The sequence below is a fragment of the Bos taurus genome, chromosome 8 (assembly GCF_002263795.3).
Source record: "Bos taurus isolate L1 Dominette 01449 registration number 42190680 breed Hereford chromosome 8, ARS-UCD2.0, whole genome shotgun sequence".
Taxonomy (NCBI): domain Eukaryota; kingdom Metazoa; phylum Chordata; class Mammalia; order Artiodactyla; family Bovidae; genus Bos; species Bos taurus.
In genome coordinates, this window is record NC_037335.1 from 106,003,029 (window position 1) to 106,022,605 (window position 19,577).

Sequence of the window (19,577 nt, forward strand, 5' to 3'; positions counted from 1 at the left end):
ACACACAGTGCGTGTCAGGCGCTCAGTCACGTCCGACTCCAGGCGATTCCATGGACTGTAGCCCACCAGCTGCACTGTCCATAAGCTTCTCCAGGCAGGAATACTGGAGTGGGTTGCCATTTCCTACTCCATGGCATACAGTATTTCTTAGTAAATAGTAGCTAGTATTACCACTCCTACAAGCAATTATTAACTATTTGGCAGGATGAGGATGATTCTGATGGTGATGTTTCTTACCAGTTCTGACTTCTGTTGACATGACCGCAAACGATAGATGAAGCTTTCTTTGTGATAATATCCTATTACATTGTTATGCAAAACTGTCTAAAACTACATATATATTTTTTAAAATGATAAACATTTCTTACATATGGGACAGTTCTCAGTTCTTCTCGTGCTATCGTCTTATGGCTTTCAGATTTTGATGCATGAATAAATCCCACCGAAGGCCTCTCATCTGCAGAAACAACAGCCCCAGTTCCTTCAACTCTCCCAGGAAGACTTTCCCAATTAGACTGCGTGTCTAATCTTCATATAATTTGGACAACCCAGTTGCTTTCCTGTTTATTCTCATATAGGAGCACTCTCATCTTTTAATTTCACATGTATGTCTGTATTTATTAACAAGGAAAGAGGTATTTGACATACCAATGAGAAAAAAAACAGCAATTTCTAAACAGCTTTCCTGAGAGTTGGCATGTTTGTGTGTTTGTGTACTCATTGACATACAGATCGAGAGAGAGAGGTGTTTTAAGAATGTTCAAGAAAATATTGATTCTGGCTATTTCTGGATGATGGGAATTTTATTTTCTACTTCATTAAATGTCTTTATTTTTGAACTGCCTGAATAGCCTACATAAGATATTTTTTAATAGATGGGAAGATTAATTACATTAAGAATTCCATTAACTATACTTGTAGGATGATTTAAGATTGAAATGAAAATATGTGGAGAGTTAGAAAATGGGAGGATGGGGTAGACAAAGGCTTTGGTCAGTGGAAGAGGAACTCCAGAGAATAGATTCTGCCGCCTTCTGGCACCTTGTGCACAGGCACTTGTGAGTCTAGGAGATGCTGACCGGTGCACCAGGCCTCTACCCCACATACCCATGGCTCCCTCCCCCGCCCAGGTTCTGGGTCAGCGACTTGACTGGTGAAGTGCAGGTGTCTGCCCCTTACCTAAACGTCATCTGGAAGACTTGGCCTTGGTTCACATGCTGGGTCCGGTTGTTGTAACCATGTAGCATCTCTCCAAAGAGGGTGTCGTTGAACTTGGAGTCAGGCTTGAGGCACTTGGGGCCCTCGCAGACATCTGAGAGCATGAGGCAGGACTTTCCATCAGGAGCCAGCTTGTACTCCTCCACACAGCTGCATGATAAAACAAGGCCAAGAGTTAGCTTGCACGCTGGATGCCCCTATTGGGAGTGACCTAAAACCCAGGCCTCTTTTGCCTGCAAAACAGGTCACAGTTTAGGAATGGAAACAGTTATGCTGGCTGGAATCTATCTAGGGCACAGGTGTCTAGAGAGAAGCACATTAATCCTGCAAATTGGTAAATTCAAGGAAAGTCATTTGTGACACTTTGGAGGAGTCGAGGGGGACGCCAGAGAGCACATCCACACACAAAGCAAATTTAAAAACTGTTTTCCATGAACACACAAACCTTAAAAAGCATGACAGACCAATTTGCAGGGAATTATCAACTAGTTTCTCAAATCAGAATCTATTCCCAGTGCGTCTGTCGGCCAAGGTTGAAGACTGTAGCAAAAACAAGGATTCCGTTGCCCTTGTTGAGCAAAGGTGGCAGTTCCAGGACCATGGACAGCACACAGAGCAGCCGCCACAACTTCTGTTCAATTAGCAAAGTTAGCAGCCTTTGCTGACTTCTACCTACCTAATCCTGACAGCAGAAGGGCCCTTGGCATGCCTTTGAAACTGGGATGGGCTCCTTGGTGGCCCGAATGGGCATCTGAATAGGGTGTGGAAAAATATTTGCAATTTGGGGTGCTTATAGAATGTAAAATAAATCTCTTAGAGAGATAGGGGAAAACAGCAGAGTCCCTAGCTTATGGAAAAATCAAACGAGAAACTGAAATTCTTTGAGTATCTACCTACCCACGGTCCTTTTCTGAGTACTGTGTGTAGGGTGAACATACTAAGATATACAAGAAAACAGGCTGCATGACCGAAGGCAGATTAAATAGGCATCTTTGTCCCTTGGGATGTGTGTGAAGCCAGGCAAGTCATTTTACTTCTTTGCTTTCTGGTTTCCTCATCTGTAAAAGGGGGTTAGCACTGCTATCCTACATTACTTCACTAGGCTGCTGTGAGGTTCCATGACACACTGACTGAATAAACAGAAATTGCAGTGTACTTAACAAAATAATTACAGAGAGGTTGTAATGGTGGTGATGGTGATATTTACTTACTGAGCATATGCTGTTAACTAGGCACTTTGTAAGTTTATTTTATCACCATGAAAAAGGTAGCATCATCATTCCTGCTTTACAGAGGAGCAAGATGAGGAGCCAAAAAATAAAGCAAGTCACACCATAAGTGTCAAAGGTGGCATTCAAAATCAGGTCTGTTCAGTAACAAAGTCATCCTTTTCTCTACTTGTCTTCCAAATCCAGTTGTTTCTATTTGCATGGCATGATCCTGGTTAGGCTGTGCTGGCATGACCCTGGTTAGGTTCTGCTGGTTGGAGGCAGCAGGAAGCAGACAGTCTCTTATCTGCCTTTCTTCCATGGGAGTGAAGATCTGTAGAATCTGACTGCAAAAGACTCATGTGGGAGAAGGGAGAGACTTGGTTTGAGAAGGAAGTGTAGCCAGGATGCAGGAACCAGTGGCTGATGCTAGAGACATAGAACCCAGCTCAAGGCAGGAAGTAGGCGGGCAGAGCTGAAAACACAATCCAAGATCACTCCATTTGAAAAGTCAGGAATATCTTGTATTTGACGCAAGCTGACACCCTGTCCTTGTTTTCCTCTAGCCCCTGGTGTATTGTATGGATATGTTGAGGGTCTTTCCACTGTTTACATGTTCCTGCACAAAGTACAGTGGGAAGTTCTTTGAAGGAGACCTGTTTTGGTACCTTGGTCAAGTCTCTCTTGTCTTCATTTTGCATCTATTAACATATGCAACTCTCCCCTCATAAGGTTGCAGTACAGATAAAATGAGTTTTATAAACGTGCAGATATATGGTAAGGACTCAACAAAGTCTAGTTCCACACATTTATTCCAAAAAGTTCCTAGCAAATATGGGAAATGAGTTACTGGGTAGATCTCACCCTCCTCTCTCTCTTACACACACATACACAGATGCAGCCGTGAGTAAACGCATGGTTGTAAAAGATTAGATATTATCAAAGTCTATAGAGTGAAACATAGAGGTTCTTAATTTCCCACCCCACACATATTCCTGTTCCAGTGGTCAGCATTGTTAATAATTATATATTCTCATAGGGTATTCTCAATGTATTTAAAGATATACATAATACATATTGTATTTTTATAATAGAAAATACCTGTTTATTTACTATATCATCTATTTTGTTATATATATAACTTTTTCATAATAAACTCATAAACAGAATTACCCTATATGTTGTTGTGAGATACATATTTGCACCTAATATAATTTCTTGGTGATCTTTTCAAATCAGTATCCATATAGATCTATCTTTTTTTAATAACTCTTTGGCATTGCTCAGTATAAATGTACCATAATGATTTTACTGAAAGTTTATTGATAGACATTTTGTTTAATTTGTTTGTTAATGCTGTCATGATAAAGAATTTTATACATATATCACTACACACCTTTGTGTTTCTATAAAACAGATTCTTAAAAGAGTAATTGCTGGGTCAGTGTTTTATGAATTTTAAAACTTTGATAGATCTACTAAATGCCTATCTGTAGAGGCATGACCTACAACCCTATCATTGATGAATGAGAGAACCTGCTTGCCCACATCTTTCCTTTCATTACTACCAATCTGGGATGGCTACAGATAAGTCATTTTTGTTTGTGGATTTGCATTTTCCTGATTACTGGTGGCTCTCACCATATTTTCATGTCATAGCTATTTGCATTTCTCATTCTGTACACTATCTATCTATATGCCTTGACCCTTTTTCTACTGTGATACTCATCTTTTTTTCTTATTGGCTTATACATGCTTGGCATATATTCTCAATAGTTATCTTTCACCTTCCAAATATATTGAAATTTTCTTCCAGCCTGTACTTGTATTTTACTCTTGCTTTTGATGTCTTACAACCTCTTTATCCTGGTCTTTTATTGCTTTTGAATTTTGTGTGATGCTTAGGGAGCCACAAGGATGAGAAAACATTTTTCTCTATATTCTTCTAGTATTTATATTCTTTTTCATCTTTGGTTATTTAATCTGTGTGGAATTTATTTTTGTGCATGGTGGGAGTGATTAGTTTAACTTAATTATTTTTTAAATGGGTAGATGACTATCTGAAGGAGCCATCCTTTCACTAAGTAGTTTTAAATGCCATTCTGTCATGTACTAAGTCCCTATGTGTACTGTGTATACATGGTTGGAAATTGTATTTAATTATCTGTATATTCTCATAATAATGCTGCACTATCTTAATTAATAGAGCTTTATGGCATGTTTTGAATGCAGCAAAGTAAGTCTTCTCTTCATAAACACGAATTTTCTATTTCAAAATTTCCTCACTGTTCCTACTCATTTTTCCCTTCAGATAAAATTTAGAGTTGGCTTCTCAAATTCCCATGTAAAACTTTACTGGAATTTTGTGTGGTTCCAAATTGAATTTGTAGACTACATGAGGTTACTCAGTCACTAAGTTCTGCCCAACTCTTTGCAACCCCATGAACTGCAGCTTGCTAGGCTTCCCTATCTTTCACTATTTCCCAGAGTTTGCTCAAACTCATGTCCACTGAGTCAGTAAGGTTATTCAACCATCTTGTCCTCTGTCGTCCCCTTCTCCTCCTGCCCTCAATCTTTCCCAGAATCAGGGTAGGGTCTTTTCCAGTGAGTCAGCTCTTTGCACCAGGTGGCCAAAATATTGGAGCTTAAACTTCAGCATCAGTCATTCCAATAAATATTCAGCGTTGATTTCCTTTAGATTGACTGGCTTGTTCTCCTTGCAGTCCAAGGGACTCTCACGAGTCTTCTTTAGCACCAGAGTTCAAAAGCATCAATTCTTCAGCATTGAGTCTTCTTTATGGTCCAACTCTCACACGCATATATGACAACTGGTAAAACCATAGCTTGACTATGTGGACTTTTGTCCGCAAAGTGATGTCTTTGCTTTTTAACACACTAAATTTATCATAGCTTTCCTTCCAAGGAGCGAGGATCTTTTAATTTCATGGCTGCAGTCACCATCCACAGTGATTTTGGAGCCGAAGAAAATAATATCTATCACTGTTTTCATTTTTTCCTCTTCTATTTGCCAAGAAGTGATGAAATCAGATGCCGTGATCTTAGTTTTTTAATGTTGTGGTGAAGGGGCTTATGTAACTGAATGAAGCTATGAGCCATGCCATGCAGGGCCACTCAAAATGGATGGGTCATAGTGGAGACTTCTGACAAAATGTGGCCGACTAGGCAGGAATGGCAAATCACTCCAGTATTCTTGCCACGAGAATCCCATGAACAGTACGAAAAGACTAAATGAGGGGACGTTGTTGATTTTTTGTTTTTCCTTTAGGATATATGCATTGAGAGTCACCTCTGTACTAGACACTGTTGACAAGTATGAGAGTTGATGTCTTATGTTCACCACACTGGATCCTCTTTGTGGAAACCCTGTAGACTATGCATCTAAGCTGCCCTTGCATTTGGGTTTAAGGGGCCATGTGCAGGGATTCCAAGAGATGGAGTCTGTATAGATGTGATATAAGCCTCTGTCAGACCCCGCCCTTACAAACACCCTGTGTGATTTTCAAGCCCTCTCTTCCCTATCTATGGAAAGCTTGGAGAACATGTGTTTCAGATCCATACTGCAAGATGGAAGAAGGCTGCCTTAATTACAGTGGACCTCATGTCAACCAGAAATCAACTTTTGTGTGCAATCTTCTGGTTTGGGAGGCTTCATCTATTGCAGCAACATAGCAGGGCAAAGGCTAATAGACTTTTGCCAAGAGAACACACTGGTCATAGCAAACACCCTCTTCCAACAACACAAGAAAAGACTCTACACATGGACATCACCAGATGGTCAACACCGAAATCAGGTTGATTATATTCTTTGCAGTCAAAGAAGGAGAAGCTCTATACAGTCAGCAAAAACAAGACTGGGAGCTAACTGTGGCTCAGATTATGAGCTCATTATTGCCAAATTCAGACTTAAAGAAAGTAGGGAAAACCACTAGACCATTCAGGTATGACCTAAATCAAATCCCTTATGATTATACAGTGGAAGTGAGAAATAGATTTAAGGGCCTAGATCTGATAGAGTGCCTGATGAATTATGGAATGAGGTTCATGACACTGTACAGGAGACAGGGATCAAGACCATCCCCATGGAAAAGAAATGCAAAAAAGCAAAATGGCTATCTGGGGAGGCCTTAAAAATAGCTGTGAAAAGAAGAGAAGAGAAAAGCAAAGGAGAAAAGGGAAGATATAAACATCTGAATGCAGAGTTCCAAAGAATAGCAAGAAGAGATAAGAAAGCCTTCTTCAGTGATCAATGCAAAGAAATAGAGGAAAACAACAGAATGGGGAAGACTAGAGATCTCTTCAAGAAAATTAGAGATACCAAGGGAACATTTCATGCAAAGATGGGCTCAATAAAGGACAAAATGGTATGGACCTAACAGAAGCAGAAGATATTAAGAAGAGGTGGCAAGAATACACAGAAGAACTGTACAAAAAAGATCTTCATGACCCAGATAATCATGATGGTGTGATCACTGACCTAGAGCCAGACATCCTGGAATGTGAAGTCAAGTGGGCCTTAGAAAGCATCACTGTGAACAAAGCTAGTGGAGGTGATGGAATTCCAGTTGAGCTATTTCAAATCCTGAAAGATGATGCTGTGAAAGTGCTACACTCAACATGCCAGCAAACTTGGAAAACTCAGCAGTGGCCACAGGACTGGAAAAGGTCAGTTTTCATTCCAATCCCAAAGAAAGGCAATGCCAAAGAATGCTCAAACTACCGCACAATTGCACTCATGTCACACACTAGTAAAGTAATGCTCAAAATTCTCCAAGCCAGGCTTCAGCAATATGTGAACTGTGAACTTCCTGATGTTCAAGCTGGTTTTAGAAAAGGCAGAGGAACCAGAGATCAAATTGACAACATCCGCTGGATCATCAAAAAAGCAAGAGAGTTCCAGAAAAACATCTATTTCTGCTTTATTGACTATACCAAAGCCTTTGTGTGGATCACAATAAACTGTGGAAAATTCTGAAAGAGATGGGAATACCAGACCACCTGACCTGCCTCTTGAGAAACCTGTATGCAGGTCAGGAAGCAACGTTAGAACTGGACATGGAACAACAGACTGGTTCCAAATAGGAAAAGGAGTATGTCAAGGCTGTATATTGTCACCCTGCTTATTTAACTTCTATGCAGAGTACATCATGAGAAACGCTGGGCTGGATGAAGCACAAGCTGGAATCAAGATTGCCAGGAGAAATACCAATAACCTCAGATAGGCGGATGACAACACCCTTAGGTGTTCTTTGGAAGGAATGATTCTAAAGCTGAAACTCCAGTACTTTGGCTACCTCATGCGAAGAGGTGACTCATTGGAAAAGACTGATGCTGGGAGGGATTGAGGGCAGGAGGGAAAGGGGATGACAGAGGATGAGATGGCTGGATGGTATCACCAACTCGATGGACATGAGTTTGATTGAACTCCGGGAGTTGGTGATGGACATGGAGGCCTGCCGTGCTGTGATTCATGGGGTTACAAAGAGTCGGACACGACTGTGCGACTGAACTGAACTGAACTGAGTACATCTTATCCTCATTGACTGCTACCGCAGCTTTACAGTTGGGAGTCTTCTGATTCAGAAACACAGCTGGCGTTTCCATTTAGCAAATGTTCTTTAAAAATCTTCACTGAAGTTTTAGACTTTTAATCACAAAAGTCTTGCACAGATCTGTTGTTCAGTCACCAAGTTACGTCCAACTCTTAGACACCGTGGACCATAGCACGCCAGGCTTCCCTGCCCTTCACCATCTCCCAGAGTTTGCTCAAACTCATGTCCATTGAGTCAGTGATGCCATCCAAACACCTTATCCTCTGTCATCCCCTTCTCCTTCTGCCTTCAACCTTTCCCAGCATCAGGGTCTTTTCCAGTAAGTCAGCTGTTCACATCAGGTGGCCAAAGGATTGGAGCTTCAGCTTCAGCATTAGTCCATCCAATGGATATTCAGGGTTGATTTCCTTTAGGATTGACTGGTTTGATCTCCTTGTTGTCTAAGGGACTCTCAAGAGTCTTCTCTAGCACCACAGTTTGAAAGCATCAATTTTTTGGTGCTTAGCCTTCTTGATGGTCCAACTGTCACATCTGTACATGACTACTGAAAAAATCATAGCTTTGACCGTACGGTCTTTGGTCAGCAAAGTAAGATTTATTCATAAGCATTTATGCAATGCCTTAATGTGGAGAAGTTATAAGCAGGTATTTTGGATCCAGACTACCACAGTCCGAATCCAGATTCCACCATTTTACTGGCTGTGTGACCTTGGAAAAAACGCTTAACTTGTCTGTACTTCCTCTGCTTGCCTATGAAGAAGTTCGCACCGCACAGAGGCACCATGAGGATTAAATGAGCTGTGTCTGAGATACAGCGTGCCCACGCATATAGTAGAAGGATGGCTTCTGTTATTACAGTCTTTTCCACTTGAGGAATAGGACCAGTTTTTCATGTATTGTTTCCCTTATATTTTCTACTTAGTTATTGCTGATATCAAGCAAAGTTATTACTGATTTTTGAAAGCTGATTTTTCATACTACCACATAAGAAGCCCATCAGTTCTAATACATCAACCAGATTTTTCTAGATGAATGAGTATATATTTGTCAAATTTGGGTATTCAGATTATGCTAGCATTATGGAATAAATTAGAAAACTGTCTTTTTTTTTATCTTCCGTCTCTGGATTGGTTTACATAAAATAGAGGTTATCCATTCCTTGATGATTTGATAAGACCTGCCTTTAAAGTACCCTGGGCTCGATGTCATCTTTTCAATTGCAGACATTTAGCTCTCTTATCATTTTATTTTATGTTATCTGGCTATTTAGATGTTCTACTGCATCATGATTCAAACTAGGTAATTTATATTTTCTAAGAAAATAATGCATTTCATCAAGACTTTCAAATGTATTGGCATAAAGTTACACACAGTATTCTCATTAAAGTTGTTTTATCTTCTGTGCTTCTATGGTTATGTCCCTCGCTCATTACTAATGTCTTTATTTGTGCTCTCTCCTTTGAACAAGCGTTTGCCTTTTATGGGCAAGCCTCCTTTTTTTTTTCCTCTATTTATTTCAGCCTTTATTTGTATTAATTCCTTCCTGCTGCTTTCTTTGAGTCTGTTTTATAATTCTTTTTCTGGCTTCTGGAGTTGAGTGCTTCATTTGTTTCTTTTCAGTCTTTCTTGCTTCTTAGTGAATGCTGTGGAGCTTCTGGCTACTGCTCTTCCTCTATTCCATGGGTTTGATATGAAGCCTTCCAGCTCCTCCTTGTTTCTAAAGAGGTGATAATTTGAATATGACTTATTTCCTTACCTAGGTGTAAAAATTTAGAAGGTTGCTTTTTGTAATTCCCATATAGATAGATAGATATATAGATTTGTATGCTAGATAGATTATGCTGCTAAGTCACTTCAGTCATGTCCAACTCTGTGCGACCCCATAAATGGCAGCCCACCAGGCTCCCCCGTCCTTGGGATTCTCCAGGCAAGAACACTGGAGTGGGTTGCCATTTCCTTCTCCAATGCATGAAAGTGAAAAGTGAAAGTGAAGTCGTTCAGTCATATCCGACTCTTAGCGACCCCATGGACTGCAGCCCACCAGGCTCCTCCATCCATGGGATTTTGCAGGCAAGAGTACTGGAGTGGGGTGCCATTGCCTTCTCCAAGATAGATTATAGTTAATATCTAACATTATTGTATTCTTGTCTGAGAATGGCTTCTCTGCTGGTTCAAATGGTAAAGAATCTGCCTGCAATGCAGGAGACCTGGGTTCAATGGCTGAGTCAGGAAGATCCCCTGGGGAAGGGAATGGCTACCCACTCTAGTATTCTTGCCTGGAGAATTCCATAGACAGAGGAGTCTGGCAGGCTACAGTCCATGGGGTCACAAAGAGTCAGAAATGACTGACTGACTGACACTTGCACTTTCAGTCTGAGAATATAGCTTGTGTAATTTCTACTTTGGTGAATCTACTGAAATTCCAAGCCCCTTACCTAAAGGAGGCACAAGGTGTCAAGTTCAGATTTTGGATATAATTAAAGCTATGGTCAAAAAGAGGTTGTACCACTTCCCAGCAGAATGACCCCGATCAAGTCTGTTAACTAGGCCTCAGTAATATAATCTATTAAATGGGGATAACAATGATCTTTATCGTAGGGCTGATGTGAGAATTAGAGAAAACTTACGTAAAGGATAAAATAATATCCATTATGTAGTGCCTAATTAATGTATCAGCTACTGTGATGTTAACGATAAACATTACTGTGATTATGCTAGTATTATCTCTGACTGCTTCTTGATCTATTAGCCCATTTAGATTTCTATGACAATGTGCATTTATTTCCTGTGGTTTTCAGATGTTAGCTGCTGGCTTCCATCTAAATTCAGATTTCCTAAAGCCAACAGAATTGCCTTTCTTTGATTCACTTTTTTTTTTTTTTTTGCTGCAAACTACATAATTGGGAAATTGTTTGCTCTATTTATTGGAAATAAATTATACATATAAACATACATTATGCATATATTTTGAATATTTAACTTTATATATTTATCCAAGCACAAGTATTACATATAATGAGCTAAATATATGCATCATATATGCACATATATGTAGATATATGTGTATATGTATGAACATGCACACATACGCATATGCAAAGCTCACTTCTGCATTCATGATTACACAGTCTAGTGAAATATTTTTTCTGTGTATAACTGTATCTTCTCCTTATTGCAAAGTATAGTAGATAGAGAAATGGTCCCCACAAAATATCTACATCCTAATCCCCAGAATCCATGAAATGCTACCTTACATGGTAAAAGGAATTTTGCAACTGTGATTAGGTTAAGAATTTTCATATCAGATGGTCATTCTGGATTATCTGAGTGGGCTCAATGTAATCATCATTATCATTAAGTCGCTAAGTCATGTCCTATCCTTTGTTACTTCATGGACTGAAGCCTGCCAGGTTCCTCTGTCCATGGGATTTACCAGGCAAGAATATCAAATTGGGTTGCCATTTCCCTTCTCCAGGAGGCCTTCCTGACTCAGGGATCAAACCCGAGTTTCCTGCACTGGCAGGCAGATTCTTTACCACTGAGGCATGAATCAGAAGGGTCCTTATAGGAGGATATGAGGCAGAGAAGAGCATCGGGGGCAGAGAAGGAGATACAACTTGATAGCAAAAGAAAGAGAGAAAGATAAACAGACAGACACAGAGACTATGTCTCTGGCTTCAAAGTCCTGTTGGTGTCTAGATTTCAGAAATTCTCCCTTCCAGAACTGCAAAAAATAAATCTATATTGTCTTAGATTAGTTAAATCTATATTGTCAAGATTGCCAGGAGAAATATCAATAACCTCTGATACACAGATGATACCACACTTACGACAAAAAACAAAGAACTAAAGAGCCTCTTGATGAAAGTAAAAGGGGAGAGTGAAAAAGTTGGCTTAAAACTCAACATTCAGAAAATTAAGATCATGGCATCTGGGCCCATCACTTCATGGCAAATATATGGGGAAACAATGGAAACAGTTAACCGATTTTATTATTCTGGGGCTCCAAAATCACTGCAGATGATGACTGAAGCCATGAAATTAAAAGACTCTTGCTCCTTGGAAGGAAAGTTATGACCAACTTAGACAGTAAAAAACAGAGACATTACTTTGCCAACAAAGGTCCGTCTAGTCAAAGCTATGGTTTTTCCAGTGGTCATGTATGGATGTGAGAGTTGGACTATAAAGAAAGCTGAGCACCAAAGAACTGATGCTTTTGAACTGTGGTGATGGAGAAGACTCTTGAGAGTCCCTTGGACTGCAAGGAGGTTAAACCAGTCAATCCTAAAGAAAATCAGTCCTGAATATTCATTGGAAGGACTGATGTTGAAGCTGAAGCTCAAATACTTTGGCCACCTGATGCAAAAAGCTGACTCATTTGAAAAGACTCTGATGCTGGGAGGGATTGGGGGCAGGAGGAGAAGGGGATGACAGAGGATGAGATGGCTGGATGGCATCACCAACTTGATGGACATGAGTTTGAGTAAACTCCTGGAGTTGGTGATGGACAGAGAAGCCTGGTGTGCTACAGTCCATGGGGTCACAGAGTTGGACACAAATTCTCCAAGACAGGCTTCAGCAATATGTGAACTGTGAACTTCCTGATGTTTAAGCTGGTTTTAGAAAAGGCAGAGGAACCAGAGATCAAATTGACAACATCCGCTGGATCATGGAAAAGGCAAGAGAGCTCCAGAAAAACATCTATTTCTGCTTTATTGACTATACCAAAGCCTTTGACTGTGTGGATCACAATAAACTGTGGAAAATTCTGAAAGAGATGGGAATACCAGACCACCTGATCTGCCTCTTGAGAAATTTGTATGCAGGTCAGGAAGCAACAGTTAGAACTGGACATGGAACAATAGACTGGTTCAAAATAGGAAAAGGAGTTCGTCAAGGCTGTATATTGTCATCCTGCTTATTTAACTTATATGCAGAGTACATCATGAGAAATGCTGGGCTGGAAGAAGCACAAGCTGGAATCAAGATTGCCAGAAGAAACATCAGTAACCTCAGATATGCAGATGACACCACCCTTATGGCAGAAAGTGAAGAGGAACTAAAAAGCCTCTTGATGAAAGTGAAAGTGGAGAGTGAAAAAGTTGGCTTAAAGCTCAACATTCAGAAAACGAAGATCATGGCATCCGGTCCCATCACTTCATGGGAAATAGATGTGGGAACAGTGTCAGACTTTATTTTTTGGGGCTCCAAAATCACTACAGATGGTGACTGCAGCCATGAAATTAAAAGACGCTTACTCCTTGGAAGAAAAGTTATGACCAACCTAGATAGCATATTCAAAAGCAGAGACATTACTTTGCTGACAAAGGTCCGTCTAGTCAAGGCTATGGTTTTTCCAGTGGTCATGTATGGATGTGAGAGTTGGACTGTGAAGAAGGCTGAGTGCCGAAGAATTGATGCTTTTGAACTGTGGTGTTGGAGAAGACTCTTGAGAGTCCCTTGGACTGCAAGGAGATCCAACCAGTCCATTCTGAAGGAGATCAGCCCTGGGATTTCTTTGGAAGGAATGATGCTAAAGCTGAAACTCCAGTACTTCGGCCACCTCATGTGAAGAGTTGACTCATTGGAAAAGACTCTGATGCTGGGAGCGATTGGGGGCAAGAGGAGAAGGGGACGACAGAGGATGAGATGGCTAGATGGCATCACTGACTCGATGGAAGTCTCAGTGAACTCCAGGAGTTGGTGATGGACAGGGAGGCCTGGCGTGCTGCGATTCATGGGGTCGCAAAGAGTTGGACACGACTGAGCGACTGATCTGATCTGATCTGAGCAACTGAACTGAACTTATATTGTGTGACAGTGTGTGTGTGGTAATGAACTGCAGAAGCACTAGGAAACTAATACACAACCCTCGTAGGCAGGTGGTGCTCCCATTTTCAGACGAGAGAATTGAAGTTTAGAAAAGTAAAGTAACTTGCCCATGGAGATATACCTTGTCAATAGTCATGTTAGGAATCAAACCTGGAGTTCATATTTCAAGAAGTGTGTATATGAATGTGTGTGTGAGAGCATACGTTTGTGAGTGAGTGAGTGTGTGTGTGAGTGAGTGTGAGTATGTGAGTGAGTGTGTGTGAGTGTGTGTGAGTATGTGTGTGAGTATGAGTGGGTGTGTGAGTGTGTGTGAGTGTGAGTGTGTGTGCATGTGAGTGAGTGTGTATCACTTCAGTCATGTTACAACTGTAGGTGCGTGGTATTTTCCTTTTGCCTGGGGCCAGGAAAAGACCGGCCTAGCAGGAGAGGAAGGAAGGAAGATTAAAGGCCAGGGTTCACTTATTAATAGTAAGACCCTTAGAGATGTAGGGAGAGAGAGCGAGAACAAGAACGGAACTCGTAAAGGCGAATGATCCTTTGAATTTTAAAACATCAGCAGCTCTCTCCCCCAAGCCACCTCCGGGCACAGGATGATTTATGCAAAGGTCTATTTAGTTGTTGGTTTCTGTTTTTTTTTTTTTTTTTTAATCTTATTTTTGTACCATGCAACATAATTATACAGCTCCTTTAGAACATTCTGTCGTCTGGGAGATTTTCTTACAGAAATTCTAAAGAGTGTAGGCTCACAGGAAACCAGCCAAGATCCTCATGAAACTATATTTACACATATGCCAAAATGAAAGACATAAAATAAGTACAAAGATACAAACTGGGCATTTTAGCTGAAGGCGATGAACGTGCTACCCTGAACACACCCATCCCCGTTACAGAGAATGCCAGAACTGGATGGGGCTTCAGAGAGTGTACCATGAAATCTGGTATGTGTTTAGCCAAGAGCATGCTTTATTGAACCCTTTGAGCAATGTTGTGAGATGGGTACTTTCATTCCAACATTGCCACTAGGGACCCTGAGGCTTGGCATTTTAAATTCCTTGACCAAGATCACACGAGCACTTTGGAAAAGCCAGGATGTGGCCTTGGATCTTCCTCCTTCAAATCTAGGGCTATTCCACTTCAGCACAATTGACAGCTTCCAAACTGCTTGTTTTGGGGAAAAAAGGGAATCTAGGCCTGAAAAGAAATGGCGTTTATACAAATTCTTAAGGCATTCACACAAATGGCATTCATACAGATTCTCTTATTTATTCATGTATTTACCTGCTCATTCATTCATTCCTTAATGGCTTATGGAATTAATAAAATTATGTATTGAAACCACAGACTAGAAACTTTTTTAATAGGGAAGGGAAACAAATCCCAGGGTAGGGCAAAAGAATACAATTAAAATTGAGTAAGAAGATGGCCTTCATTTCCCCTCCAGGGAATCCTCCCAACCCAGGGATTGAGCCCCTGTCTCCTGACTCTCCTGCATTGGCAGGCAGATTCTTTACCACTAGTGCCACTCGGGAAGCTCAAATTATATCTAAACACATTTAATATATTCTGATCAGAATAGAGCAGCTGGGGACATCTATCCTGATGCCGCCTCCTCGCTGGCAGCGAGACCACTCCCGGCCTCAGGTTGCTCCTCCAAATGATCTGAGAAACACGGAAGCTTCAAGGCATTGCTCACCACCTCTTATACAGGTATATATAGGATACACCTCTCTTTGCAAATTATGTCAGGAAAACGAGTGTATCCTCTGGAAAATGACACAAAGCAAACCATACCCTCCCCCCACCCCACCCCCCAAACAAAACAAAACAAAAAAACACTACAAACTTCCTGCTCTCAAACCAGTACAGTTCTATAACCCACCACGTTTTGTTTGTTTTCTCCTGTTCACGTTGGTAACCAGGACAAACCAGAGCTAAACTGATCTCACGTTGAGTAACCTTCCCCTTCCAGGTTCCTGAAATCATTTTCTCCCTTTCCCTTTCTCTCCTACGAACAGCTCTGGTCTGTCCTATGTGTATCCATCTTTTACAGGTTGGATTTTTGTGGATAATGTTACATTCTCTTGGAAGAATGCGCGGTATACACTGTAAACACACGCATACAAATGAAACGAACTTGGTTGCTAGGTAACTTGAATAAGTCGTTAGAGAGAAGAAGTGCTTCCTCACCCATAAGATTCATTCTACGCTTCATCTTAGTAGCCCATGACCTTCTCAACCATCTCAAATCCACCTGCTTCTCTTAGCATGCTGGACCCTGCAGTCTACCCCGATCAGTCGGGACCGAGTGAGGCTCAAACGCCAGGCCCCAGAGTCTTAACCAGTCCTTAACCCCAGTCCTTTGCCCCTGGTGGAAAAGGACTTGTACTCGATGCTTCTTTGCATTCTCAGCATCCCAACCCCCAAGCACAGAGTCAAGGCAGCAAATGTTAGTGGAAGAATTCTTTACTTCAACAGTGATGGCTTTGAACTGGTCCTGGAACGGGCAGTGTGGACTGACAATGAGGACATGCAGCTGGTTAAGACTTGGTCTCTGCTCATGAGGGATGCACGGCGCGCCAGGGGCCAGACTGAAGAGCAGGCACGTCAACAGAGTGATGCAGCTGCAACTCGGAGGGGCATGGGACCTGCATGACCCCAGAGAAAGGCCATTTCACTTAGCTTTGAGGAGTTCGGCCTGACCAGGGGCTACAACCAGGACAGAAAGTCAGAGGTCCAATCTGCGAGAGGCATCAAGATGTCTCTGGGATAAATTAGAATTGGAGACAAAATGTCAGTGGCCCTTCCTTGGTAAGAGCGCCCTATGGGAAGAAAAGAAAAAAAAAAAAAATATATATATATAAATATATATAAAAGACAAGAAAAACAGTCCTTTCTGTGCGTGCCCTGACCTCGTTTGTGTGTGTGTGTGCTCAGTTGCTCAGTCATGTCTGACTCTTTGCAACCGTACGGACTGTAGCCCACCAGGCTCCTCTTTCCATGGAATTTTCCAGGCAAGAATACTGGAGTGGGTTGCCATTTCCTATTCCAGGGGATTTTCCTGACCCAGGGATCAAACCCCGGTTTCTTGCATCTCCTGCACTGGCAGGTGGATTCTTTACCGCTAGCACCACCTGGGAAGGCCCTGCTGCTGCTGCTGCGAAGTCGCTTCAGTCGTGTCCGACTCTGTGCGACCCCAGAGACAGCAGCCCACCAGGCTCTCCCGTCCCTGGGATTCTCCAGGCAAGAACACTGGAGTGGGTTGCCATTTCCTCCTCCAATGCATGAAAGTGAAAAGTGAAAGTGATGTCACTCAGTCGTGTCTGACTCCTAGCGACCCCATGGACTGCAGCCCACCAGGCTCCTCTGTCCATGGGATTTTCCAGGCAAGAGTACTGGAGTGGGGTGCCATTGCCTTCTCCAGGAAGCCCCTGTTAGCATTAAGCTAATATTTAAACATTATCCACTCAGAAAGACAAGGCATATTATACCCAGCTCCATGGTAACTGCACATCTCTGCCCTGCCCTTCTCTTGGGGCTCAGAGAAGACTTGCTGGGGAAGATAACATCTGTACTGAGACCTGAAAATAAAACAGTGTGCAAGCTAAAGCCAGGGAGAAATGAGAGGCAGCGGAGAGGAGAGATGGAGGAGAGGCAGAGAGAGCAATGTTGAAAACTCCAGAAGCTGAAGCCGAGACGCATAGTTCAGGAATAGGGACACAGCTGGAAATACAACGGAAAAGGCTGGAAGCGAACAATTTCCTTAGCCAAGTCAGCTGAGGAACTCCATTAAACAAGTATTAACTGAACACCTACTATGTGTCAGGGACTGTTCTAACGTGTTGGAGATAGAGCAGTAAGCAGGACATACAATTCAGCCACTGGAAGATGAAATGACATATTTTTATACCTATTAGACTCATCACAGGTACCATTAACTGAGTGCCTAAGTGTGCTGGCCTCTGTGCTCATACAATTTCATTCAATCCTTCCGATGCTGCTGGAATCACATCTGATTCTATGCGAAATGAGAGACTCAGAGATGTTTAGTGATTTGCTCAAAATTATGTGGCCGGAAGTAGCCAGAGGCCAGAAGCGATGTCAGATAAGGGAGCCACACAGACTGGGCTTAAATCCTGAGGCCTCCGCTTCCCAGCTGTGTGACCTTAAGCCAGTCACTGAGCCCCTCTGTGCCTGGTTGTCTTGACAGTAAGTCACAACCATAGCGCTAGTACTGATGCAGGAGATAGATGGGCTCCAGGTTAGACATTTACAACCAGCCAGCCTCCTGCCTGCATTTTCTGAGACAAGAGATAGGTGGGCTCCAATTGAGGCATTTACAGCTGGCCTCCTGTTTACCCCACTGAAATGAAAGTTGTAACAACAAGGTAAATAGCCAGTGTTTGAATCTTGTCAACACCTTAAGGGAATAGTCATGGCAAGAACAAAGAGAGGCAAAACCCTGTCTATGTAAATGATTAATGGATCTCCCTTCTCCCTCTTTTGGGACAAGGGAGAGACACTACTCATGTGCAGAAAGGCTCCTTGTGGATCAAAAGTCAGGGGATAATTCCAGGCCATAATGAGTCTTGCTCCTCCCAGAAGCCTGCAGTTCGAGATCCACCTTGGCTGAAGGGTGCTTGCATATGGGAGTGAGTGTCCCAGGGTAGGTTAGGTGTGGAAAAAGAAATCAGATAATTGGCCTGGAGGAAGACAAAGACCCGGAAGAACTGCCCCATATAAATGACCGCCACTTTACTATGCTCCTCCTCACTGGGGGGAGGCCCACACCCTTTCACTGCAGCCTTGCATCTCTGTCTTACTTCTGCCTCACCCAAACAGTTTCTCTATGTCCTCTCCCACTTGTTGTCGTGCTATGTCCCTAATAATAACTCCAAATCTGGGTTTACAGTTTCTCCCTCCGTGAATAACGTATTTTTCACCCGGGGCAAAGATTCAGGGAAAAATAGCTTACGGCCTCTAGCCCTTGATGGCCTAGGATTCCTGGTTCTCATCCAGGATCAGTTCAGTTCAGTTCAGTCGCTCAGTTGTGTTCGACTGCGGTTGTGACCCCATGGACTGCAGCACCCCAGGTTTCCCTGTCCATCACCAACTCCAGGAGCTTGCTCAAACTCACGTCCATTGAGTCAGTGACATGCAACCATCTCATCCTCTGTTGTCCCCTTCTCCTGCCTTCAATCATTCCCAGCATCAGGGTCTTTTCAAATGAGTCAGCCCTTCGCATCAGGTGGCCAAAGTATTGGAGTTTCAGCTTCAGCATCTGTCCTTCCAATGAATATTCAGGACTGATTTCCTTTAGGATTGACTAGTTTGACCTCCTTGCAGTCCAAGGGACTCTCAAGAGTCTTCTCCAACATCACAGTTCAAAAGTATCAATTCTTCAGCATTCAGCTTTCTTTATAGTCTAACTCTCACATCCATACATGACTACTGGAAAAACCATAGCTTTGACTAGATGGACCTTTGTTGGCACGATACCCAGGTTCAATTCCTGGGCAGGGAATTAAGATCTGACTTCACGCCACCTCTCACTGCTGCCTTGCTGAGATCAGTACCTCCTTTGTAGATTTGTTATGAGAATTCAGCGGGCTAATGTAATCAAAACATTTAGCACAGTCATGGCACATAGGAAGTGCTTAATAAGTGTTAGCTGCTATTATTAGTGAAAGTGAAGTCGCTCAGTCGTGCCTGACTCCATGGACCCCATGGCCTGCAGTCTACCAGGCTCCTC

General features: G+C 42.2%; 1 protein-coding gene across 4 annotated transcripts in view; it reads right to left on the minus strand.

Moving 5' to 3' along the window:
• ASTN2 (astrotactin 2) overlaps nt 1-19,577 on the minus strand; it is a 1,047,916-nt gene that overhangs the window by 360,366 nt on the left and 667,973 nt on the right. For all 4 annotated transcript variants that reach the window (XM_024996359.2, XM_024996356.2, XM_024996355.2 and 1 more), the window contains one exon: nt 1,180-1,368. In XM_024996359.2, the coding sequence (XP_024852127.1) occupies nt 1,180-1,368 (189 nt within the window). The remainder of the gene's footprint in view (nt 1-1,179; nt 1,369-19,577) is intronic.